The sequence below is a fragment of the Anarhichas minor genome, unplaced genomic scaffold, assembly GCF_050575085.1.
Source record: "Anarhichas minor isolate MPS153535 unplaced genomic scaffold, ASM5057508v1 ptg000049l, whole genome shotgun sequence".
NCBI lineage: Eukaryota > Metazoa > Chordata > Actinopteri > Perciformes > Anarhichadidae > Anarhichas > Anarhichas minor.
The window spans coordinates 3,439,615-3,465,351 of record NW_027466495.1 but is presented as its reverse complement, the minus strand read 5'-3'; the positions used below and the strand labels follow the sequence as shown (position 1 = coordinate 3,465,351).

The following is a 25,737-nucleotide window of genomic DNA, read 5'->3' as shown; positions in this document are numbered from 1 at the left end:
ACATGTTTTGTTGTGTTTTCCTTTCTAATTAACATATTTTCAAAGATATTAAGCAGCTCCATCAACATCAAGCATCCACCATAATAAGAGAGATAACTTTAAGGCATTTTGTAATTGCTGACAGTGATGTTTTGTAATATTCAACCCTGATAGTATATAAGGGACGCTCAAATTGCAGTCCGGGGATTATGAGGTGTGAGGTCTCAATTAAAATTTCACTGATATGTTATTTGTTCTTGTAAAGACAAACTGTATGGATTTAGATATTCAAGGTTTTTGGTTAATCAAGCCCAAAGCGGTTGGGTCTGCTGAGGGCAATAAAATGTGTATGTGCGGGTGTTCAGTGTGTGTTTAAAACATCTAACCATTTTAGACAACACAACATAGATTATGTTCACGGCTCATGCACACATTACACACGCCTCACTGACACTTAAGAACTGTTCGAGACAATGACCATTTGGTTGGAGACAGCTGAACTGCTGCTCGGGCTCTTACACTGTGACACGTCGTACTGAGGCCGAGTTGAACCGCGTTCAGGGCAGTCTGACTGTGATACTGCAGAGTCAGGTATTTAGTGCAAAATTGGCTGAAAATTAGATCAAAAATGTTTTTGTCCATGGCAGAAAACATTACGTTTCATGACGTTATTATGAGTCCATTGAAATGCTACTAGGTTTAAGGTGCGTATTAAACAGCTAATGCTGTAGTTATCATCTATTTTAAGGGAATGGGTGTGTTGAACAGGTCACTAAGATCAATCTTGTCTTGTCTGACTGTGGGCCTCTGTGTCATCACATTACACATTTTGCGGCTGATTACATCACTTGACAGACAAAGGGAAACCATTGTCTGCAGTCTTTTTATATGCTCCTTCAACTTCTTTCTAGAAATTGCTCGTGAAAAGTAATGTCCCTTCTTACCTGCTCTAGCTTCCAAGACATGAAAGAGCCTTCCTGTTCATTTGGTCGGGTTATGAAGCCCCGAAGCGGACAACAATTTTGTAGTCATATCAAAAGATGTAATGTTGGGTATGGGGCTAGTTTCAGAGCCAAGGTCTCCATCTGTTTCTGAAAATACTGACATCATGTTTACTAGTTTATATCCTTATTTCCATTAAAATAAAAGCTTCAGCTGCAGCCCTAATGTAGGCTGCTACACATCAAGTAGAAGAAAGGAGAAAAGAATCAGCTCAAACGTATCCAGAATCTAATTTATTAGAATATGAATACCTAATATATGATGTTTGTATTCATTATATAATCACAATGAATAGTTTTCTCACATTTCATAGGCTTTCTGGACATAAAGAAATGGATAACATTATTGATGGTGTATTCCTTTAATTCCCCAAAACTTAACGGTTCCAGAGTTTGAGGTCTGAACGGAAAAAAAATAATTTGAAAACACATTCTGAAAAGAGCAAATGAACAATGTGAACCAAACTACACAGGTCCAAACTGAGAGCCCTGTGGGACGCCAGTTAACAGCTGTGAGGGGTGCGCAGGCCCTCTGAAAGTCTCCTGCAGCATTCGAATTACTAACAACATCAGGTGTAATAGGAGGATATAATGTAAAACTATACACAGCAGCTACAGTAGTGTTAATCTTGGCTGAGGTTACCGAAGTACAGACGCCGTGTTTAAATCTGGTAATCCCTGGTTAGTGAGTAATAAGTGAAACTTTTTTTAAACCCAGTTTACTTCACAATAATCACGTGTTTTTCACTACTGCTGTAACAATACAGATGGCTTTACTTCTACACAATGCTTATTGCTTTCAAAAAGTACTTGTCAAAGAAACTGAATGTGATCCATCCCCCTTATTTAATGCCATTCACACACATCATCCCACGACCAAACCAAAAGAAATCACACAAACATCCAAGAACCCTGAATCTGTTATAAAAACCACTGAGCAAAGTTACCAACACACACTCATGCAAAATGCGAACAATCCCGATTTCAGATACGAACGAAACAGAATTTACACGTAAAACACGACAACTTTAAGTGGAGACTTTCTCTCACGAGTACCATCGATGCAGCAAAACAGACTGTGTGCTAAGTGTGAAAATCAGTGCATAATATTAAAACTGCTACCTTCACAAAGTTGGTGAAACATGCATTTACTGACCGCCTGCTGACTATTGCAACATTTCCCCAGGTCTTTGGCTTTTATGGAGACGCAACATGATGACGACGATGTACGGTGAGAGTAAGAAGAAGACCTAGAAAGGCACTTAAAACTACTTGGATATTGTTATATTTCCCACATATGGCAAGCTTGGTTTACATACAGGTTTATCTATGCGATTGCCAAGTGTTAAAGACAGTGACAACCATGCTATGCCAGTATTATTATGCACTGAATCATCTTCTACTTAAGTATCCTGTGAAAGAATTCAATAAAAACCTCTAAAACTGTACCATAGCGTTACAGCAAACCCATCATAAATAAATCAGTGTCAAGTGTCGACCAGCTGTATGTCATCACATACTAAACCGCTAGTTTTTTACTGATAAAGATATGCGCTTATAAAGCCACTGGCTCGGACACATTTAAGACCTAACTGTGACAGCTACAGCACTAAAAAAAATCACAAATGATATTGCACAATAGACGTGTTAGTGGTAATGTGCGACCGTTGCATTGTAAGTGCTATGGTTGACGGAGCGGACAAGCTAAACAGACTCGATTTAAAGGAACAGTTACACATTTTTGGAGTTACGGGGTATTTGCTTTCTTGCAGAGAGTTAAATGAATAACTCGATACCTCTTTGCCGGCACGAGAGTCTCGACCTTCTCGTGTATAAATCCCAAAACGTCAAACGCTTTAAAGATAACCAGAGTAATTTAAGCTCTCTTAATATCTTTGATAGTATGTGACACTCACACGATGAGGTCGTGGTATCAATTGGCCGTGGAATGTTTGTTATGCTCAGAGAAACGACTCGATTATACAGCAGGTTTTGTCTACGACATGTACAGCCTAATATTGACAGCACACACTTGGTGAAGTGTTACTCTCTGCTCTGCTTCATAGCCGGCCCCGGTCACGTGTGTCGTAAAAGTGTCACATATCAGTATTCAAGCTGTGCACTTTGTTCTGTGGCCATGCTTGATAAAACAATCACTTCATAGATAAAAGGTTCATAGAACAATGCAGGAAAAAAACATTCATGAATCTTCAAATGACAACAGGAGCGCAGTTGACGCCGGATCACTTCGCAAGAGAGCTGGAGGATCACCCCAACCGGAAGAAATCATAAAAACGAATACACTGCGCATGCATGACAAATAAAACCGACACAGTGACAGTAAAAGAAACAAGGCACAAACCTTATTCAAAAAAAACGACCTTCCTAATAGACACACTGGTTCTGCCTGTAGCTGATTAAAGGTCAGTAGTAAAGGCTCTTTGTTAAAGTAACCTGAGAGGGGTCCCTTTCGCCAGCTGCTTCCAGGTAAAGACTTCTATCCTTCTGATGCAATTAACCATTAAAAGTGGTTTCCAAATGTTTAAAGTAGCAGTCACAGTGAGTAAAAAAAAAAGCAACATTTCCCCCCATCACTCCCCTTGTTTCTTCACCCTGTTTGCTGCCAGTCTGGGCCTTGTAGAGAAAGGCAAAACAAAAAATTTAAAATTCTTAGAGTTTCCGGAGACAAAGACTGCTGCCCAGCTCTCGTAGCACAAAAGAGGACGGTGAAGGCGAGCAGATGGATTCCAAAGTGTGCATCGAGTGTTTCATCACGGCAGCCAGCCCCCTCCTGTCTGTGCGAACAGGTGGTGCTGTAGCGCTGCCGGCCTACACGTGGGTGCGGAAGTGGTGGCCGGCTTGGATGGGCTGTCTGCTTCGGAGCGGGATGAGCCACAGGAGTTTCCAGCGAGTGCCGCAAACTTCCGCTAGCGCCCGCTGCCAAGATTTCTTTGAGCCATATCTGAAAAAAAGAAGAAGAAGAAGAAGAAGAAGAAGAAGAAGAAGAAGGGAAAAAATGAATTATTTGTGTTAAAACTGAGTAAGAGTGATACTAATTTCATATTCGTGTTCGAGCTGACGCTGGAGGTAGCAGCCGGTTAGCTTAGCTTAGCATGAAGACTGTAAACAGGGAGAAACAGCTAGCCACGGGAAAACTAAATCTGCCTACATGCAGCTTCCAAGGCGCACAAACTGATATATTCTCGCGAGGAGTCTCTGTTGGCTGACGGACAGCCTCAAGGTGACGACAAAACTCCCAGAAGTCATTGCGCCCAGCTAAGAACCAGTTCAGCACATAATCCCCAAAAAACCACAAGCTGTCGTTTTTATAAAACATTTTGGGGGAGCTTTAGAGGTGGTGGTAGATGTGTTTTGTTACCTTTGGAAGGAGCCATGCTAACCATTCCCCACTGTTTCCAGTCCTTATGCTAAACTAAGCTTAGCTTCACATTGAACGGACAGACATGGGAATAAGTGGGGCTTTAGGACAAACAGAGTTAATAAACAGACTCACATTTCATTTGAGAACTGGGCCATTTTCTCGATGGTGGTAGTGTCCTGTAAGAGGGGGGGGGGGAGAAGGACAATGTAAAATATGATGATCATTTCATTTATTGCTCCTGTAGACAGCTCCACCTATTGAAAACAGTTTTTCTGTAAATAACAGATCAAGTACAGACGTTTCTACCATTACAGCTCTGTCGAAAATTATTGATGAAAGCTTCAAATTACTTTGGCTTGTAACAAAATCATGGCATCAAAGATATTAAGACGCATGCACGAAGCCCGACCCCAGGCTTTCTCTCTTGTTTCGTTTCTATTGATCGCTCCATTACTGCCATTGATTGGTTTATTTTTGTGTACTATGTCATTCGGCTCCGTCTGTAGCTTTGTGTGCTGCGGCCTCTTTTTTCGCTAGATTGTTCTTGAAAAGACAGAATTAGCTTTCAATCAGACAAACAAATAAGTACCACCATGCTTGTTCTATAGATCCAACAAAGCAGTGTGTTAAGAGCAGACATAATCACATTGACATAATTACGGCAGTGAATGTCATGTCTGCTGGTCATTACGCAGTACTCACAGAGAGGATGCCTGTCAACTGAGTGTAAAACATGCTGGTCATGCCTCCAAACATGACCAAACCCATGAGCGCTGAGACTCGCAGCAGAGCCAGTTCATGGCGCGTTGTAAACTTCTCCTGGCAGAAGAAAGCAAAATGGCAACGAATGAAACAAAGCATTTAGCCTCCTCACATAGCACTTTAAGATAACTAATAAACACAGGCAATACTGCTGCAAAACATTGCTACACATGCATGTCTGAAAGGCAATCTGTAAGCTCTGACAACATTTGTTTTTTGTGGACTTAGGGTATGATTTACTCATATTCCTGTGGAATGTACCTGGTCTTGTCCTGTAAGTGGCTGAAAGTAATAGTACTGGCAGAAGTCCAGCACCAAAGTGAACAAACTGAGGACCTGAGTGTAGAAACAGAGCTGCAGGAAGAGCCAGTGGTTGTCTTCTCCCACGCAGTTATTGATCCTGGAAGGAAACAAACAGGATTTAAGATATGACCTTCAATCATTTTTGGGCTATTTTCATGAAAAATATGTTTTTCCAGAAATATATTCACAGCGAAAGCCTTCTATTCTACTCGTCAACATGCTTTTCAATAGGCGTCAGATGTGTACGGTAAGAGCTTTATTAGTGTGTGTGTGCATCCTCACCAAGGACAGTGATGGTCCATTCTGCGTACACAATGGCCACAACGACTGCAGTGGTGGGACCGTTTGGGTCTCATTAAGTTGCACTTATTGCACAACTCCCAGTGCTCTCGCTCTGTGACATAAACAAACTGTTGGTTATTACAGACATAGTGACACAGTAATAACATATTCAAACCCATTTACTGTGGTCTAAAGACCGACTGAGAGGTATTAGCTGATACTAAACTGGTAGAGAATTTATTATGCTGGTATAAAGATGCATGGGCAAACAGTCACATGTGGATCCATACCAGCGTGAGGTATGTGGGGGTCCACAGGAAGACGGCCGGGATCTGCTGTGGAAGCTCTCAACAGGGCCGCTATGCAGAGGGTCGACGCGATGTAATAACCTGAGGGAGTGTGCGGTGTTTAATTCTAGTTCAAGTTAAATGTGTGTCAAAAAAGACGTTCCTGCAGGAGGACACTCACAAACTACTATGGCCCATGGGATGTGTCCCTCGTTGTAGTGCGGAAGCAGAACCAGTTTGGCGATGAAGAAAGTGTTGTAGAGCCAGATCCCAAACACCATGCTGACACACAGCCAGCCCATGGGGTCCACCACAAAGTGCAGGCGAAGCTTCATGGCTGCTGGCACTCCAGAGTGGGGGGGGGGGGGGGGGGGAACCTACAGCGAAACCCCAACACACACCACAATGGAGATTTGTTGATGGGAAACAGATCTCAGGTATCGGCTGAATAAACATCATGTAGACAACATTTGTATAGGCCTATTGCTGTTTTATAACTGTGAACGTTAGTCTGTATAGATGACTGACCAACAGTAAGATGATACGACTGAGATACCATTAATATTAAGTAGTATTATCGTTCTGAGGAGGGCACAAACACAGGCCTACTATTGCTACTACTGTGTAATAAAGCAGACCTGTGTGGATAAACAAGCCCAACCTTTACCTTACAACACCTTACAATGATTTTTTTTTTAACATTAGCATTATCTGCTAATCCAACCCAGTCTAAAATGAGCACAAGCGGCCCTTATAAACCTGCTAGTCTGCACTAAATACCTTGTTATTGCCCAACCTCGCGTGCTCCATCCTTCACACTACTGATACCACTGACAGGCGCGATGGGCTCGGCTCTGTAGCCTTTACTGTGTTAGCTGACATCAGCGGGCTAGCGTGAATTAATTACCTCGTATTCATTCGCACATTATACAATTCAACGTATTACGCGTCAGTCATTATTTCCCACGCTAAAATAAAACCATACCTACTTCTTTTTGTTGCCGTCTTTCTCAGCGCACGTATCAGTGTGGCTACTTCCTCATCCGAGCCTCTGTAGGCTGGACAGGAGCAGTAGTTTGCTACCTGCAATAAAAAAACATGTATTTCCGGTTTACCTATGTTTAAAAAATAAAACATTTTTTGATGGGACTGAATTCTAGCGATACATATAAAAACATATTTAAGTAGCTCTCTGAAAGGGGCTTATTTGATACATTTCATTTTTAGTTTTATAAGATGATTTCAACTTATTTTTTATTAAATGTTTTACTTATTTAGTTACTGAATTCCCTCAATATAAAGAAAAGCTATAAAGGAAAAAAAACGCTTTAAAGGATTACACAGTGTATGGAAAATGAATTAGCATTAGCATAATTAGCATTATCAATGTATCTATTTATGATTCATGTCATGGTTGGTGAACAGACTATACATTTTTAACGTTCACATAAAGGCTAATCTTGTTTTGATATTGACAACTGCTGTCTAAACTCTCTAGAGAATAATTTTTACTCTTTTGGTGGGAGATGATGAATGAGGATACTCCGATTTGACTATACACCCCCTTGGGCTTTTATTTTAACATCTTTCGAGTTTCCTGTTGTATCCTGATTGCCGGTAGCTTGACTAAGCTATTTTGGACAGGTGGGCGGTGGACTCGAGAGCGCAGTGCACCATCGGCAACAGAGAAAACAGTCTGCTGCCCCCCTCTGGTGCAACATGAGTACTACATGTAGAGGCAGTCCGCTTCGTTCCCTTGTGTTTTTGTGTTTTTAAATAGTACGTCGACATTAATGCTTTAAACTTACCACCACTCATTGTATTATAATTATGTACTATATATGATTTAAATCAAATTAAAACATATTAATTTGAACGGTGAGTTGTCTGACCTGACACGTCAGTGACGTCATTCAACTTCCGCTAGCATTAGCGGCCGGTGTTTGTTGACAGCAACGCCGCTTAAACATAACTCTACTGTGGTAGTTTTATCGTGTCGTCGGGGCAAAATGGCATCATCTAACTCATACAAACTCAGGTGCTCCATCCCGGGACACGAAATGGACGTCAGGGGACTCGCATCTGCCGTTTTTCCAGATGGAGCCTTCGTGTCTGTGTCCAGAGACCGAACCGGAAGAGTCTGGGTACCAAACTCAAGGTAGCTAGCATTAGCCTGCTACTGACTAACTAACTGTGGTTGTTGGATTTATTTCAGTTTGTACGCAACGTCAACTCTGTCGTTAGGATAGATACCCGGACCAAGATTAGTTGCAAGTCAATTAACGACCCCCGTGAAGTTATTTAACAGTAATACAGTCGTGTTAACGTGGGTAGCTAAGTTAGCTAGCAAGCGGTTTGCTAACGTTTACTCAAATTAGCTTTGTCATTCATTCAACTGCAACTCAGTGTTGACTGTTAGCAGCGCGGATGATGGAGTACTTGCTAAATTTCACCAGGTTCAGATTGGTATTATGTATTTTGCCTGTTAGTTGATTTATTGGCCTTTTCTTGAAAGTAATAATCACACAATTTTCCACTACTTGTTCCCACACAAGTAATCATTTAATATGTCTTTGCTCTTCTTTCCCCTTCTCTTGACAGCCCAGACAAAGGTTTCACAGAGATACACAGTTTGTCTGGCCACTCCAATTTTGTATCCTGTGTATGTGTCATTGCACCGAGTGATACATACCCTCGCGGACTTATTGCCACGGGTGGAAATGACAACAACATATGCGTTTTCACAATGGACCAATCACAGCCTCTATTCACTCTCACGGGTCACAAAAGTACAGGTGAGTTGGTTGTGCCTAGCTGTATACTCTCAGGGTAATTACAATCTAATAAGCATCTAATTTGCTCTTTTGTTATTGAATCCCCACAGTTTGCACTCTGTCTTCTGGGAAGTTTGGGACACTTTTGAGCGGCTCGTGGGACACCACAGCCAAAGTCTGGCTCAATGAGAAGTGCATGATGACCTTAGAGGTATGCTGAAGCTTCTGTGATGTTACTCTGTAAATCTATTTTTCCCCGAATCTATCTATCGTTGTGATGGAGCAAAATCTATGCTTGTTCATTTTGACTACAGGGCCACTCGGCAGCAGTGTGGGCCGTGATCATCTTACCTGAACAAGGCCTTATGTTGTCTGGATCAGCAGATAAGACCATAAAGCTTTGGAAAGCTGGCCGCTGTGAGAAGACGTATGAAGGTGAGAGTTTGCAGCGGGTTGACTATTCCAAACATTTGTCTGGGGATCCAGGGGCTCCATCGTTTATAATCCATGATTACAACGCAACCTGTTTTTCGTTCTTTCCAGGTCATGAGGACTGTGTGAGGGGGCTAGCAGTGATCAGCGACACGGAGTTCTTCTCTTGCAGCAATGACGCGAGTATCAGAAGGTGGCTGGTGACAGGCGAATGTGTGCAGGTCTACTACAGCCACACCAACTACATCTACAGCATGGCTGTCTTCCCCAATAGTCAAGGTTTGTTTATTTATCTTGAGACGTAAATGCCTTTGAAAGAGCTGAATGTGAGACTTGTAATGTGTATGTAACAAACTGCGGGTCCATGGTCATTTATGGAACCATTTGTTCTCCTGCTGTCAGCTGGTAGCTGCCCCCCCCTGACCTCATACTGGTGCTTTTCCCTTTTAGATTTCATAAGCACGGGAGAGGACAGGACTTTGAGGATATGGAGACAGGGAGAGTGCTCCCAGACCATCCGTCTGCCTGCCCAGTCTGTCTGGTGCTGCTGTATTCTGCCTAATGGCGATATAGCCATCGGGGCCAGGTAAGAACTGCGTTTGGCATGCTGTGCGGTCAGTCTAGAGTCCGTGATCGTGTTCCCTGAACAAATATTTAAACACCGTGTCCTTCTACTGTTCACCGCTTTCACTTCTGACATTTTGTGGCTAACCCAGACGCTGCTTGTCTGCCCACAGTGACGGCATTATCCGCGTCTTTACGCCAGCTGAAGACCGCATGGCGAGTGTAGAAGACCTGCAGGCTTTTGAGGATGAACTCGCAAAGACCACCATTGACCCCAAGACGGGTGATCTTGGAGACATCAAAATAGAGGACCTCCCTGGAAGGGAACACCTTAATGAGCCTGGTTAGGAAATAGACTGACATTTATGTCATCATATTGTCTATAACCACTGTGTATCTGGTGTTTCTGGTTCACATCTTACACATCCAATTCCCTCCATTAAGATTTGTTTTGCTTATTTCCTCAAAGGGAATCGCGACGGACAGACGCGTCTGATCAAAGATGGACAGAAGGTGGAGGCATATCAGTGGAGTGTCAGCGACGACCGCTGGATGAAAATCGGAGATGTGGTCGGAGGCTCAAACCAACAGACCTCCAAGAGCGTGATGTACGAAGGAAAGGTAAAGGCTGTAGGCTTAGTGATGAGGCAAATTATGCATGCAGGCATGAGAACAGTCACGCATGACTCCTGATCTCCCCTCAGGAATACGACTACGTCTTCACCATTGACGTGAACGAGGGAGGGCCGTCCATGAAGCTGCCTTACAACTTGTCAGAGGACCCCTGGCTGACGGCACACAACTTCTTGCAGAAGAACGACCTCAGCGCCATGTTCCTCGACCAGGTTGCCAATTTTATTATAGAGAACACCAAAGGACTTGTGGTGGGACCGGCCCCGCCCGCTGGTGGTGACCCATTCACTGGTGAGGCCAAATGATTGATACTTGGGTTTGTTTTTCTGCCTTTCAGAAACAGACAATGTCTTCTATACTATACATTTTGATTACAGTAATTAAAGGTTATTAGACTGAATTGATATTTTCCTGAAGGTGTTTTGATTCTTCCTCTGACAGGAGGGGCTCGGTACATCCCCGGGGCTTCTGATGAAAGGTCAGGTTTTGGAGGTGATCCCTTCACAGGTACAGTATGTTTACTGAAAGATTTCTCACAATCTGAATATCACCAGAGACATTATTTCACAGCAGTTTTTTTTCTCCACACAGGCTCCGGTCGCTACATCCCAGGGTCGGGTCCGAACCCAAGTGCTCGTGGAGGCGTGGCCGATCCCTTCACAGGTTAGTTACTGACTGAAGGAACCTCTGAATTGTGTATAAACAATAGACAAACTGATACACTGATGAGGTCTTACCGCTGACCAGGGATTGATTTGTGACAGCTATTCAGCGGTAGACTCACAGAAACATTTCTCCTACATGAAGACAGCACGAGGCAGTTGTGTTTGTTAATCCTTTAACGTTCAGTGTTTCTCTCATTGGATCCCTCTGCTCCCTACTCTACAGGAGGAGGTGCCTACAGACAGACGGCAACCAACATCTACTTCCCCAAGACCGACAGTGTGACCTTTGAGCAAGCCAATTCCTCGCAGATCATTGGTGAGCATTTTAAGTCTGCATGTGTCAGTTGAGGGCGACTGATGCAACCAACGCTTCCTCCGGCTTTGTCTTAAATACGGTGCTGGAAGCATCAAAAAGCTCAAACTGGTAGAATAGATATCTGCACACTTGGATCAATGCAGAGAACACTTTATTTTTAGTTTTCGGTGTAAAGGACCTTGATCAGAGTGTATGCTTCATCTTCTTCTGTCAGCATACGGTCTCATGAAGGTTCTTTAGACCGAAAGCTAAAAATACAGTGTTCTTTGTATAGATTTAAGTGTGCGGATATCTATTCCCTCAGTTGAGAATGACGAAATCTTTCTAAGAACTTTATTAATGGATTTTGAGTGACACTTGAATTGTGTCCAAAGGCCCTAAAAACCTTTTTTCCTGATCAGCTTCTTACTGTGTGATGGGATCATTTGGGAACACGGCCATTTCTGACAAAGTTAGAACAGTTTAGATTATGTCACATTATAGACTTCAGTATTGTCATGCTGAAACGTTGGTAAATTATTTAATTATCAAACTGTTTTAGCTTTACACTTGTGTTTTCAACTGTGTCATGGTTAATGATTTCTTCTTTCCTCGCCAGCTAAGATAAAGGAGCTGAATGGAGATGCACCTCAGGAGCACCGGCTTTCCGAAGAAATTCTGGAAAGCCTTGAGAGGCTGCTTGTATCCGTCTCTGAGCCCAACTCTTCCAAGTCTCCCCCAACCATCCAAGAGATCAACCTGCTGTGGAAGGCTGCTCACTGGCCCGAAGGTACAAAAAATGAAATTCCAACACAATTTATGGTCGTTTCATATTTGCGGATTGATTTTTATGGTTTATTTTTAGTGATAAAGTGAGATTTTTATCATATGACCCCTTTCAATCTGCACCACACCACTAGATGCCACCAAATCCTACACACTGTCCCTTTAAGGTTCTTCAGTTTATTATTATTTGGTTCACTAACCAAATGGCCCTTTCCCTTCCCCTGGACTTTAGACATTGTGTTTCCTGTCCTGGACATTATGAGGCTGGCGGTGCGCCATCCGCAGGTTAACGAGAGCCTCTGTGGAGAGTCGGAGGGAGTCCAGCTGTGCAACCACCTGCTGAGCCTGATGAGGCCTGAGGGGCGTCCCGCCAACCAGATGCTGGCGCTGCGGACTCTGTGCAACTGCTTCGGAGGCAGCCACGGCCGAGCCCTCCTCCTGGCCCAGCGTGAAGCGGTGCTATCGCGCGCTGCCGACCTGGCCGGCGTCTGCAATAAGAACATCCACATTGCCCTGGCCACTCTTGTGCTTAACTACGCCAGCTGCCTGCACAGCCAACCCGATCTCGATGCCAAGGCCCAGTGCCTGTCTGTGGCCAGTAGAGCTCTGGAGACGGTACAAGACAAGGAGGCTGTGTTTAGGCTGCTGGTGGCCTTGGGAACCACTGTGGCCTCAGACCAGACAGCCCGAGACCTGGCTCGCTCCCTGGGTGTCAACTCTCAGATTTCCAAGTTCTCATCGGTGTCTGATCCATCAAAGGTGGCCGAGTGTTGCCAGCTGGTTTTGAAAGAACTACAATGATGTGAGGGGGAAAAAGGGCCACTTCTTTCTTACTATCACTCTGTTCAGTTGTGGTGGAGACCTAAATAATTGTATGTTCTGCAATAAAAAAGGACAAATTAAATCTCTACATATACTTAGCTTGTGTTTTTATTACTGCACCACCTTTCTAAAGCCCCGTGACTAATTTGTTGGGTAAATGTGGGCCGAATGCATGTAATAATGGCTTATAAATGTGTATGTGTGTGATTTGCTACTGCCATTTAACACTTTGACTTGGAGAAATAATACCTGAATAAAGTACTATTACAGAGCAAGTGAAATGCAAATTGTAACTGGGGAAAAACAGCTTTGGTGAGGGACGTGGATATTGTGATGATTAAATGTCCTCATGGGTTAACGCTTCTTAATTTCTTATTAAATTAACCAACTGCTAACCTATAGACTACTTATTCGGGATAAGAGCTCTATTTGCAATGCTACACAATATTTTTCCAAGTTTGTAACTGTTCTTTCAGTGGTTTAATTATTAAAAAGAGTCTAAAGCACGGGTTCTTAACCTTTTTGACCTCGGGGCCCAACTTTTCAAGTACAAAGTGTCCCGGGGCCCATTCAAATATTAACACTATTAGTTTAACTAATTGATCTCACTCTTGGTTTGATTTGTATTCAATAACTATATTGTTACCTGTTCAACTCCACCCCTATTTTGGAGCAAAACCGCCTAAAATGACATACCCAAATTAAAGTGTCAGAAAACCTGTAGGTCATACAGAAACAGAGCAGTGGGCCTTTGGAGTCAGTAAAAATTGAAGATTTTTGTCTGCATAAAATAAAGTATCTTTCAGTATAAATAACTGCCTGTGGCTGTATCTGTACAGGTAAATGACAGTATAGGGCTGTAACTACACTATCAGTGAACAACTGCCTCAAATTTGAAGAAGATTGGACAAAGTATGACGATTCTACAGTGTTTCTTCCATGAAGAGATCCAGGCGGAGCTCTAAAAGGATATTTGGAGACCCAAATGGACATGTGGTAACCAAATGATATTCTGACACACTAAAGGTGTTTCTCCCTTTATATTTTGATATTATATTATTTTCCTTTTATTTTTAGCCTTCGCAAATTGCAAGAACCATATATGTATGGTCGAAGACGTGGTATGTAAGTTGCGGACTTACTGTGCGTAATGGCTGCGACTGAGCGCAGGATTTTGAAGGCTTCAGTATGAGGCGAGCTCAGTTACGCAACGTTATACGTTGGTTGACAGATTATAGAAGAGAAAGATAAGGTTTGTACTTTAAGTACTAGCGTTTTCTGAAGCTGCTAGCTCCATGGTAACATCCGCTAGCACATTGTTGGGTCTGTAATGTGTCTTTTTCCGTCGAAATGCTGCAAGATCCGACTTGCAGCGGTTATGGCGACTTTGGACAGTGTGTGTTTGGGCTCCTTTTGTGAAAAATCCATAAGAAATGAAAGAAAATGAAAATGATTTATTTGCAAAGATGAGGGTTTTGGGCATGCTGGGATACCAAACACGGCCATTTTTTGTGACGTAGTTTGCGCAAGCAAGCCGTAGGAACGGAACGGAAGGGGAGGGGATCGAGGACGCCGGCGTCCTCGCGGAGTTGAACAGGCAAAACCCTTGTCAAATAAATGAGATGATACAATGTGATGATCACAAAGACATTTATTTATCATGTGTATGTAAACCTGCATACACAACAAGAAGCCCAACAGGCTTTCCCACGAGCGTTGGATGTTTCGTCGCTAGGTGTCGCTTTATTTTTGAAGGCTTCAGTGCTTGTTTGATAGCATTAGCCCACATTCCACACACTGAAAGTGTTAAGAAAGTCAGGATTGTACTTGCGCACACATTTAGACTTTTGGGGGGGGGGGGGCGGGGGGGGGGGGGGTATGGCACCACTGTCGTCTTCATTTTTTCTACCACTACAGTGTAGTGGTTAAATCATGTAATGTTTATGATTCATTAAATGATGTAACACTGCTGCCCTCTAGTGGTTAAATCATGTAATGTTTATGATTCATTAAATGATGTAACATTGCTGCCCTCTAGTGGTTAAATCGTGTAATGTTTATTACTCATTAAATGATTTAACACTGCTGCCCTCTAGTGGTTAAATCGTGTAATGTTTATTACTCATTAAATGATTTAACACTGCTGCCCTCTAGTGGTTAAATCATGTAATGTTTATGATTCATTAAATGATGTAACACTGCTGCCCTCTAGTGGTTAAATCATGTAATGTTTATGATTCATTAAATGATGTAACACTGCTGCCCTCTAGTGGTTAAATCATGTAATGTTTATGATTCATTAAATGATGTAACATTGCTGCCCTCTAGTGGTTAAATCGTGTAATGTTTATTACTCATTAAATGATTTAACAGTGCTGCCCTCTAGTGGTTAAATCGTGTAATGTTTATTACTCATTAAATGATTTAACACTGCTGCCCTCTAGTGGTTAAATCGTGTAATGTTTATTACTCATTAAATGATTTAACACTGCTGCCCTCTAGTGGTTAAATCATGTAATGTTTATGATTCATTAAATGATGTAACACTGCTGCCCTCTAGTGGTTAAATCATGTAATGTTTATGATTCATTAAATGATTTAACACTGCTGCCCTCTAGTGGTTAAATCATGTAATGTTCATGATTCATTAAATGATTTAACACTGCTGCCCTCTAGTGGTTAAATCGTGTAATGTTTATTACTCATTAAATGATTTAACACTGCTGCCCTCTAGTGGTTAAATCATGTAATGTTTATTACTCATTAAATGATTTAACACTGCTGCCCTCTAGTGGTTAAATCATGTAATGTTTATGATTCATTAAATGATGTAACACTGCTGCCCTCTAGTGGTTAAATTGTGTAATGTTCATGATTCATTAAATGATTTAACACTGCTGCCCTCTAGTGGTTAAATCATGTAATGTTTATGACTCATTAAATGATGTAACACTGCTGCCATCTAGTGGTTAAATCATGTAATGTTTATGATTCATTAAATGATGTAACACTGCTGCCCTCTAGTGGTTAAATCATGTAATGTTTATGATTCATTAAATGATTTAACACTGCTGCCCTCTAGTGGTTAAATTGTGTAATGTTCATGATTCATTAAATGATGTAACACTGCTGCCCTCTAGTGGTTAAATTGTGTAATGTTTATGATTCATTAAATGATTTAACACTGCTGCCCTCTAGTGGTTAAATCATGTAATGTTTATTACTCATTAAATGATTTAACACTGCTGCCCTCTAGTGGTTAAATTGTGTAATGTTCATGATTCATTAAATGATTTAACACTGCTGCCCTCTAGTGGTTAAATTGTGTAATGTTTATGATTCATTAAATGATTTAACACTGCTGCCCTCTAGTGGTTAAATCATGTAATGTTTATTACTCATTAAATTATTTAACACTGCTGCCCTCTAGTGGTTAAATTGTGTAATGTTTATGATTCATTAAATGATTTAACACTGCTGCCCTCTAGTGGTTAAATCATGTAATGTTTATTACTCATTAAATTATTTAACACCGCTGCCCTCTAGTGGTTAAATCGTGTAATGTTTATGATTCATTAAATGATTTAACACTGCTGCCCTCTAGTGGTTAAATCGTGTAATGTTTATGATTCATTAAATTATGTAACACTGCTGCCCTCTAGTGGTTCAATTGTGTAATGTTCATGATTCATTAAATGATTTAACACTGCTGCCCTCTAGTGGTTAAATCGTGTAATGTTTATGCCCTCTAGTGGTTAAATCGTGTAATGTTTATTACTCATTAAATGATTTAACACTGCTGCCCTCTAGTGGTTAAATCGTGTAATGTTTATTACTCATTAAATGATTTAACACTGCTGCCCTCTAGTGGTTAAATCGTGTAATGTTTATGATTCATTAAATTATTTAACACTGCTGCCCTCTAGTGGTTAAATCGTGTAATGTTTATGATTCATTAAATTATTTAACACTGCTGCCCTCTAGTGGTTAAATCATGTAATGTTTATTACTCATTAAATGATTTAACACTGCTGCCCTCTAGTGGTTAAATCGTGTAATGTTTATTACTCATTAAATGATTTAACACTGCTGCCCTCTAGTGGTTAAATCGTGTAATGTTTATGATTCATTAAATGATTTAACACTGCTGCCCTCTAGTGGTTAAATCGTGTAATGTTTATTACTCATTAAATGATTTGACACTGCTGCCCTCTAGTGGTTAAATCATGTAATGTTTATTACTCATTAAATGATTTAACACTGCTGCCCTCTAGTGGTTAAATCGTGTAATGTGTATTACTCATTAAATGATTTAACACTGCTGCCCTCTAGTGGTTAAATCGTGTATTGTTTATGATTCATTAAATGATTTAACACTGCTGCCCTCTAGTGGTTAAATCGTGTAATGTTTATTACTCATTAAATGATTTGATACTGCTGCCCTCTAGTGGTTAAATCGTGTAATGTTTATGATTCATTAAATGATTTAACACTGCTGCCCTCTAGTGGTTAAATCGTGTAATGTTTATGATTCATTAAATGATTTAACACTGCTGCCCTCTAGTGGTTAAATCGTGTAATGTTTATTACTCATTAAATGATTTAACACTGCTGCCCTCTAGTGGTTAAATCGTGTAATGTTTATTACTCATTAAATGATTTAACACTGCTGCCCTCTAGTGGTTAAATCGTGTAATGTTGATGATTCATTAAATGATTTAACACTGCTGCCCTCTAGTGGTTAAATCATATAATGTTTATGATTCATTAAATGATGTAACACTGATGTAACACTGCTCCGGTCTGTCTTTGTTCATCCTGCATCGCTCTGTTCTGTTCTTTAATGTAACGTTACTGGAGCGACGGAGCCTCTCCCAGTTGTGCTAGCAAGCAGGCTCGCGAGCGAGCTTTACCCAGCATGCAGTTCGGCGGTGAAATTTTATAAATGTACAATTATTAGTGTTACAAATTGTTTATGTGTCACAGACTGTTGTGTGCTGTTGTGTTGTTCTCTGTTAAAGAGCATTAGTTGTGGGTTGTTAATTGTTGTGTTATAAAGTTATGACCATGACTAGGGTTCCCTCTCAATACATATAAGACAACTAGCGCTGACCGCTGTACAGTAGCAGCAAAGAATACATTTAGCTGCCTGTTGAAAGCAGACAGCATTTGTTTTGGCTATGCACCGATATAATGGTGTGTGAAGAATTCATATCATACGGGAAATTAAAGCCGTATACTGCCCAGCTCTAGTCTTTATTATAGTTTGGTCAATTTTGTACCAATATTTGACGGCCCGGATTAAAAAGGCCAACGGCCGTAATTTGGCTAGCGGCTAGTTGAGTGTCTTCTTCTGCTTATTGTAGCTTGTTAAACAACGGACTTTACCTGATATTACCGCCACCGGGTGGTGGGAAGCTATATTGTAACTGAGCGTCTCATGGAGAACAGTAATATCTCTGGTGTCTTCAATTGATAACCTATGCAGTCCCGCGGCCCACAGGTGCAAAACTGAAAGTTTTTTGCGGCCCCATGGTTAAGAATCACTGGTCTAAAGCCTTTAATGTGGTCCAGTTTTAGTACAGTAGAACCAGCTCGCCTTGTCCACAATCTAAAGTTACACTAGGTTAAGTATCACGAGGCCCCCCACATAATTATATATATTAGAAATATCTTTCTTATATGACGTAACAGAAATAAACGCACCAAACATAACAGAAACTCGTGCTTTCTCGTTTGCTCGTTCTCCGGAAGTAGTTGTTAACAACATCCGGGTGACTATTGGAAAAAATTGGCGGTTTGTGTTCTTGCTGTTACGCTTTCTTATTCCTGACGAAACGTTATGAGATTTAGTTTCAACACGTGTGAAAGCTAATGTAGCTTATCTGGACCTACTCGTATAACACTCATGACTTTTCCTTTGCAGTGTTTGTTGATTATTTAGCAGTTTGTTAAACGTTAGTTATGTTGACAAACTCCAAACAAGTCCGGAAGCTAGCACACCTTTAGCCAACAGTGAACTCTGTAGCTAGCAGCTAATGCTAAGCTAAGTTAGCCGGGCAGGCTTTGTGCCCCGCTCACGTTGCTTCTTCCATCTCGGAATAATGGCGAACCCGGTATTGTTGCAGAAGAAGAGTGGAAGATGTCTGTGGTTTTCTCTTGTTGGGCTCGGACTTACACCAGACACTGCGGTGTCGTCCATCGCTGGCCAAACCAGCAATGTTAAACGCATTAACCTGGGACCGTGAGTTTATTGTGGATAGCGTTAGCATATGAATACAGTGTGATATTAACAGTTAATGTTTGCTAACTTAACTTATTGTGTGGCCTGTAGGAATATGTTCGACAAACCAAACAAGGATGCCTTCTACATAGTCACCCAGTTCCTGTTGGAGAGACTCAACCCGACACGTTTTAATGAGGCATACAGGTAAAGTTAGAAATTATCTTTTTACTATTCATGTATAAAATTGCCTGTTATTTATTGTCAAAAAAATTTAATTTAATTTGTTTTTGGTTAGGCACTGCTGGCCTGTTTTGAGCCACAAAGTAGATGCTGAGTTCCGCAAAGTAACCTGCGCTTGGCTGCGAGAAATAATGGTAAGAGTGTTTAACTGCTATGTCCATTTTATAATCTTTATTATAGACTATATACCCCATTTGTGTCCTCACAAAGGGGAAATTGTGTCCATCTTTTTTCCCCTTTGTTTAATTCCTTCCTGGCTTTCCTTTCACCCATGTCTGCTCCTCACTCTCATCCTCTCCTTACACGCTTACCATGAATGTTTGTGTAGTTTTTGTACAACATAAAAAGGGACATAAATAGACATTTGTCTACTGCAGTAGACGTAAACATTAGACTTCCTGTCTCACCAGCACTGTATGTAGATTAGGGTTTTTTTGCATCACTGGTGAAATATCTAAAATGGAAAGAAAATATATTTGACACAAGAGCTTGTTGTTTGGTTTACTGCATAATTTAGTGACTCGATAGTCTATTTTTAATCTGTGTGTAGGATGAAACTGCAAACGCAGGATCCAAAGTGGTAGCATCCTTGTTCCTCTCACCCGGGGGCCCCAAGTTTATCAGTTTGATGCTTCACTTGGCCAATCACGTCATGCTGCAAGAAATGAAGACACTCACCACGGGTAGGTCTAGTTGGAAAACCATCTCATTTTTGGATGGTACCAACTGCTCAATTACACAATCTGACTTAAATCCGAAAGTGTAGAGTGACACGGCAATGGCCAGGCATTGTTTCACTCTCTTTCTTTTTCATATCACATAATCTTGAATATTGTCAGATGACAGCTGGGTTCCTGAGGCTGCAGCGATGCCTGCTTCCTCCCTGGACATGGCGGTGAAGAGGCTCAGCCTGATCCATACTAGGTTTTTGAAGGCTGCCGTATCTCAGGATCGATTTCTTCACGAGTACCAGAGACGAGCACAGTGAGTCCTTCGTGGTCCAGAAGCCTTAGACTTCACTAACGTTACTACAGTAAATCTTATCAACATACCACTTGTCAGGTTATGAAATCCAATTTCTCTGACTTGCTCAAGTCTGGCATTAAAAAGAAGTGTGAATACACATAGTAGAAAATCAATTTCAGTTGTAAATAAAACAAAATTGAATGAAATTCAAATAAAACGAACTTCACTTGAGACTAACAACCATGTTGGGAAAAAAACTATTTCATAAGGCATGTTAAATATATTCGCTGTATGACCTGTTGCTTTCAGTATGTGGACATATTATTTCTATTGCTTATTCTGTTCTTGTTTGGTTTACTTTGATTCATCTTATTTTCTATCACTGCAATGAGGTATTTCTGTTGGAGTCTTTGGTCATCGCTCTTGATGTTGTATCTTTAATTGGATATTTGTTTCAATCACCACCTGTTTCTTGTGAACTAATTGGTAAACTCGTGGTTAACGAGGCCAGTTGACAGCAGCAGGTGTTCGCAATCAGTGTCCTTGTTTCAGACACTTTGACTCGCCATAGCTGTACAATCAAAGCTGAAACTAATTCAGTTAACGACCGCTCCCTTACATGAAGTCAGTGAGCCAGCGCACCCATATTATCAGTTACTCCCGTGCTGTTTCTGCTATCACATGCCACATGTCTGCTGGGAAAAGGGCCTCTTGAAATGTGCACAGACAGCAACATTATGTTGAAGATTCTAGAAGTTTGCATGTTAAACATGCCATGGACAGGTTTATTTTGCACATGGAAGTTGGTTTCTACTGCACCTTTCTTTCTTTAAGCAGTTTTTTTTGTTTTCCCTTTTTTGAAGGCTCCTGGTGAAGTCTATGAGGGACATAAGAGCAGAGGGGGCCAAGTATGATGAGCTACTCAAGTATGTATGACTTTTTCTCCCCCCCCCCCGTACTTATGACTGAGTCCAGTAGTTCAATCTGTCTTTCTACTTTCAGACGTCACAGCAGTGATTCGACACAGGAGGGAGCTCCTCTAGCTGAGAAGACCAAAAGGGTATTTAATGTTTGTTAAACTTCCTGCAAAACCTAAACGCATTTGTTTACTTTTCCTGGAGCTTACATGCGTACTTGTTTGTCTTTAAGGTGCGCTCCTTGTGGTCAGACATTGATGGAATGCTGTCAACTACCAAGGAGGAGCAGCATGTAGTGGAAAGTGTTTTGAAGGGTGATGTAGATCAGTACATCCTGGACGGGACGGATCGAGTGCTCAGAATTCCTCGCGTTCTGCTGGAGAGAATTGAACAGCTCCCACATCCGGTAGGAATGAAGATATGAGTCGGTTCACTCTTGTTACTTGGCATCACATTGACGAGTCTCACCGTAGCTGTGGTTTGAATGTGCGTGTTTTTCCCAGTTGAGTTCAGGGAATGTGTATGAGGCCGGCCAGCTGAACCTCCTGTGCGTGTTGGAGCTGATGAAACACGCGCTGCAGCTCCTGAGGGAGGAGCGAGGTCGGGTCTCTCATGCCCCAAAGCCTGAGCTCAGTCCTCAGCAACTGCAGGAGAAATGTCGGCAGATGGCCCGAGCGCTGTGGAACCTTCACCTCATCAGGTATACATTGACCCACGTGTGCTGTAACTTTGCTATTTTAGTTTTCTCAAATATGCATCTTAATTTTTAGGTTGATGAGGTTGATCTTTCATTTGTGATATGGAAACTGCGATAGTTGGAACATTTGTAAGCATGGGGAAGAATAATCGAAATGGTATTTGCTTGTTAACTGAGGGATAGATGAGTTGAGAACCAGTGTATTAACAATTTATTTTTCCAAGACAGAGGATTTCCAAGGAAGAAATTCCTGAGGTCAAGAATACCATCAGAGAGTTGGAGGCTGCGTGGGACAGGAAGTGGATGGATACTCTGAAAGACACTCCCTTAGTCTCTTTTCTGAATGAAGATCCTGTGAGTGGTCCTTCTTCGTCTTTCTAATGTCACAGTATGGTCCATGTACTTTAAAAGGGCAATCATCTACCCAACCGCAGATGGTGCCAAAATGTTTTGCAACTCAAAAGGCATTTTACTCTAGTTTCATGTCTAATATTTAATTTACTGTTTTTAGGCTCTGGGCTTCCTCTCACCAATGGCTCCACTGTCTTTTGAACCGGCGGCTGAAGCCATCTACAGAAGTAGTGTCTTCTCTCAGTACCCTGCAACGCTTCTTGGTTAGCAAAATCTGATTACATGCATATTAGGCATGCATTCATTTGGGTCTGTAACATCAGTTTTTATTTCTAATCATGTTTCTTAAAATCTTTCAGAGAAGCCTGCAGAGAGTAAATCAGCAGAGGGCATCCCACCAAGTCCTACTAACCTTAAGAGGTAATGTAATGTTGCATTTTTGTTGTATTGTCATCTGATGGGAGGCAGATACCTGGGCAGTCCCGAGCAGTGCTCTGTCCGTCACTAGTCCTCCCTACAGCATCCATGCTCTCTGATGACCGAGGCGAATTGAGAGAAATCGCAACGGACAGATACGGAGCAGACACACTTTAATTCTGCATGACTTGGTAGTGTCATTGTGTAGACATTGGGTCTAAAAAGAACCTTATTACACATCACAATAAATAAAGCAGCTTTTCTGAGGTGTAATCAAACCTCGGTTTACTTGCAGACATTGTAAGCTACTAAAATAAGAGCCTGACCTTGAAGTCACTCATCCATTCATCAGTGGAATTGAAGACGGGCGCGGGGCAATGTGCCGACTTGGCTCAGAGTTCGCACTGAGCCAAGGCCACATAGTGAGCTGTGATTGGCTACAGACACTGTACCTGAGCTTCACTGCATTGTGAGGGAAATATAATGGGGGAAATGACACTTTACTGTGCAGACAGTGCGTCACAGTGTGCAAACTGTTACTGAATAACTAATCAAGCTTTTTGTCTTTGAAACAGCTCTGGCCCTGCTACAGCTGTGAGGAGTGAAAGTCCTGTCGTCGCTACTCATGTGTCGTCGCAAGCAAATAGCTCCCTCGCCTGGCTTTTCGACCCACCTTCCTCCCCTCCTCTGAAGGCTCCATCAGTACCACCACCTCAGGCTAGTAGTATATTTAGCTGATCTCTGTTTTGAGTTAAACTCAAATTTGTGTGTTAAACCCTATTTAACAATGCCGTGCTTGGTTTTTAGGCCAGTGTGAGGAAGACGGCCCATTTTCACCAGAAGGTGGCTCCAATGAGGACCAAGACCACAATATTAGACATGGAGTGTGATAACCTCGCTGATCAGGTATGACTTTTAAAGGCTGCTATACAGGAGCTTAGAATTATGAATACGGTCTTTGTCTGGTTATATAATTGAGAAAGGATTTTTTTTTATTTTTAAAGCTGTATTACTATATCCAAGTCTGGAATGAGGCGGGTAGTGACATCATGAGACGTACATATGGGGTGAGGATTTTATAGTGACACAGTCCTGACTAGTTTGTGTGTGTGTGTGTGTGTGTGTTAGTTTGCAGATGCTGTAACTACAGCCAGTCCCGCAGAAGGCCGAGTCAAAGGTCTGGACTTGGATGGCCTTCTAGGCACTCTTCATGGAGATCCCTTCTCTACTAGAAAGCAGCTGACACGCACACCTGAGAGCTTGAGTAAGTAATAAGCTGAAGCATTTGCCCTCCGCCTTAAATTGAGGGAAAGTCTGTGCAAATCCATCAAGGGAAAATAATGAAGGGATGAGCTTATTTAGAATGGCATAACTAAAGAATGCAGTCTCATGAAACTGGCATGGTGTGAATGTTTGGTGGGCCATCAGTTGGTAAAATTATTTTTTTCTTCCTGAAGTTCTGGATGTGAAGAACTCCTGGCGCAAGGCAGTTGAGGAAGACAAAGCTGAGAAAATCGGGCGATTAGTGAAGTTCAACGACAGCGTGAAGGAGTTGCTCTCTCCCCTCGATGAGCAGGGAGTCTCCCACAAACCCACTCTGTTGTGGGACACCTTCCACACGGCCCTCGACAGCCCGAGTGGCACAGGCAGCAGTGAGATCCAGTTCAGCCTCGACCTCGAAACGCTCCCTGAAATGCCGAGCTGTGACAGTCTGCTGAGCCTCGACGACGAATCGGTGGACATGAAGAGCGAGGAGGAGGAGGAGCTCCTGATCCCCTCCTTGAAGACCGAGGAGACTCAATGGCCACTGACCACGCGTCATCATCTGGCTCAGATCCAGCAGGAGTGCGGTAATGGCTCCTTTATGGAAAGCAGGAAGAGGACACCCGAGTGTTTTAACCAGAAACCCTGTGATCCGACAGAAGACAGAGACTGGCAAATGGAGCCTGCGAAGTCAGTGGAAGCCACAGACAAGGTCTTCTCACTGGACCTAGACGCACTGGAGACGCCTTCACCCCCGAAAAAGCAGGAGTACAGCCTCCCACAGCTGATCACGTTCTCCCCGATATAGATGACATGAAGTGTTGAATACATTCATATTGAAACCACTTTTCAGCCTCGTCTACTCTGATTTTAATAATGTAATATTTGTTCATAGCTGTAAAATAACCTTCTTTTTTCATACTTAATTTCTTTTTCATGCTCGTTTCTTTTATTTAAAATAGTAAGACATGAACTGCTTTAATAAAATTGTGACATATGGCTCATTGGCTTTTTTTTTTTTACTTGTGTATACATAATTTAGGGTTTACTTCGTTGTTATGCTTGTGAAGAGAGTGACCAAACTCCTGAAACCTTTTAATTTCCCTACTTTCCCTAATTTTTTGGTTCTGAATCAGTATTTACATTATGTAAAATGTTTGTAGGTATGCAACCATGACTATGAAAGGAACTTTACAGTTGGAAATAAAGGAGAAAAAATACTCTCAAGGATTGATACCGTGTATCTGAAACCAATTTCACAAAAGGGCGTGCTCGTTTTTAAATTGATGGCTTGTATTGAATATTAAGCCACCAGCCCAAGATGCATTTTATGCATTGGATCATGTCTAAAAACGTTAAACAGTGAAGCATAAGAGTCAAGCCAGCAATGACAACCAGGATGACTAACTATGTAGACTTCACAATAAAATGCAAAATGTGCCTTTGTTGAATTATAGATTTAAGGGTCTGTTAAGTATATGTTGCATATTGCATACCCTATTAAAATGAACTGGTAGAAATACAGTATATATTTGGAATCTACTATATTGAAATATAGGGTGAATTGGGCATTAAATCAGACGTCAAGGCCTAGCTGCACTGTGCTTGCACTGTTCAGTCTCATCACAACAGGGGTTTTGCCTGTGACAGGAGACACTTTCATTGTAGTAAGTGTGAAAATGTCACTTAATTG

The 25,737-nt window shown here is 41.7% G+C and overlaps 3 protein-coding genes and 1 non-coding gene across 4 annotated transcripts; 3 read left to right on the top strand and 1 right to left on the bottom strand.

Moving 5' to 3' along the window:
• Positions 1 to 1,323: 1,323 nt before the first annotated feature.
• On the bottom strand, positions 1,324 to 7,027 carry zdhhc21 (zDHHC palmitoyltransferase 21). The gene is made up of 7 exons (XM_076112419.1): positions 6,178 to 7,027; positions 6,000 to 6,098; positions 5,710 to 5,821; positions 5,386 to 5,524; positions 5,065 to 5,181; positions 4,495 to 4,538; positions 1,324 to 3,942 (listed from the first exon to the last, which is right to left on the bottom strand). Exons 1-7 carry the CDS (start codon positions 6,329 to 6,331, stop codon positions 3,810 to 3,812), a joined length of 798 nt encoding a protein of 265 aa, XP_075968534.1. The 5' UTR covers positions 6,332 to 7,027; the 3' UTR covers positions 1,324 to 3,809.
• An 882-nt stretch (positions 7,028 to 7,909) lies between these two features.
• Positions 7,910 to 13,055, top strand: plaa (phospholipase A2-activating protein). The gene is made up of 14 exons (XM_076112339.1): positions 7,910 to 8,154; positions 8,598 to 8,791; positions 8,881 to 8,981; positions 9,085 to 9,205; positions 9,314 to 9,481; positions 9,653 to 9,788; positions 9,940 to 10,109; positions 10,236 to 10,387; positions 10,471 to 10,690; positions 10,841 to 10,906; positions 10,991 to 11,062; positions 11,288 to 11,380; positions 11,979 to 12,149; positions 12,378 to 13,055. The coding sequence occupies exons 1-14, from the start codon at positions 8,006 to 8,008 to the stop codon at positions 12,944 to 12,946; spliced, it is 2,382 nt and encodes a 793-aa protein (XP_075968454.1). The 5' UTR covers positions 7,910 to 8,005; the 3' UTR covers positions 12,947 to 13,055.
• Positions 13,056 to 18,724: 5,669 nt separating this feature from the next.
• haus6 (HAUS augmin-like complex, subunit 6) lies at positions 18,725 to 25,046 on the top strand. The gene is made up of 16 exons (XM_076112434.1): positions 18,725 to 19,211; positions 19,302 to 19,397; positions 19,489 to 19,567; positions 19,984 to 20,116; positions 20,273 to 20,417; positions 21,263 to 21,325; positions 21,402 to 21,459; positions 21,549 to 21,722; positions 21,820 to 22,016; positions 22,238 to 22,367; positions 22,525 to 22,627; positions 22,724 to 22,784; positions 23,357 to 23,498; positions 23,589 to 23,687; positions 23,910 to 24,045; positions 24,239 to 25,046. Exons 1-16 carry the CDS (start codon positions 19,072 to 19,074, stop codon positions 24,850 to 24,852), a joined length of 2,370 nt encoding a protein of 789 aa, XP_075968549.1. The 5' UTR covers positions 18,725 to 19,071; the 3' UTR covers positions 24,853 to 25,046.
• On the top strand, positions 22,823 to 22,953 carry LOC142971809 (small Cajal body-specific RNA 8). Its single transcript, XR_012959412.1, has one exon.
• Positions 25,047 to 25,737: the final 691 nt, after the last annotated feature.

Excerpts from the sequence above, each read along its gene's own strand:
- zdhhc21 (XM_076112419.1), bottom strand. The coding sequence starts at position 6,331 with ATGAAGCTTCGCCTGCACTTTGTGGTGGACCCCATGGGCTGGCTGTGT. Across the intron at positions 6,099-6,177 it reads CCCATGGGCCATAGTAGTTT|GTTATTACATCGCGTCGACC; the intron begins GTGAGTGTCCTC and ends ACACTCCCTCAG. Across the intron at positions 5,822-5,999 it reads CCCCCACATACCTCACGCTG|AGCGAGAGCACTGGGAGTTG; the intron begins GTATGGATCCAC and ends TTTATGTCACAG.
- haus6 (XM_076112434.1), top strand. The coding sequence starts at position 19,072 with ATGGCGAACCCGGTATTGTTGCAGAAGAAGAGTGGAAGATGTCTGTGG. Across the intron at positions 19,398-19,488 it reads CGTTTTAATGAGGCATACAG|GCACTGCTGGCCTGTTTTGA; the intron begins GTAAAGTTAGAA and ends GTTTTTGGTTAG. Across the intron at positions 21,723-21,819 it reads TTGAACAGCTCCCACATCCG|TTGAGTTCAGGGAATGTGTA; the intron begins GTAGGAATGAAG and ends TGTTTTTCCCAG.
- plaa (XM_076112339.1), top strand. The coding sequence starts at position 8,006 with ATGGCATCATCTAACTCATACAAACTCAGGTGCTCCATCCCGGGACAC. Across the intron at positions 8,155-8,597 it reads GTCTGGGTACCAAACTCAAG|CCCAGACAAAGGTTTCACAG; the intron begins GTAGCTAGCATT and ends TTCTCTTGACAG. Across the intron at positions 10,388-10,470 it reads GCGTGATGTACGAAGGAAAG|GAATACGACTACGTCTTCAC; the intron begins GTAAAGGCTGTA and ends ATCTCCCCTCAG.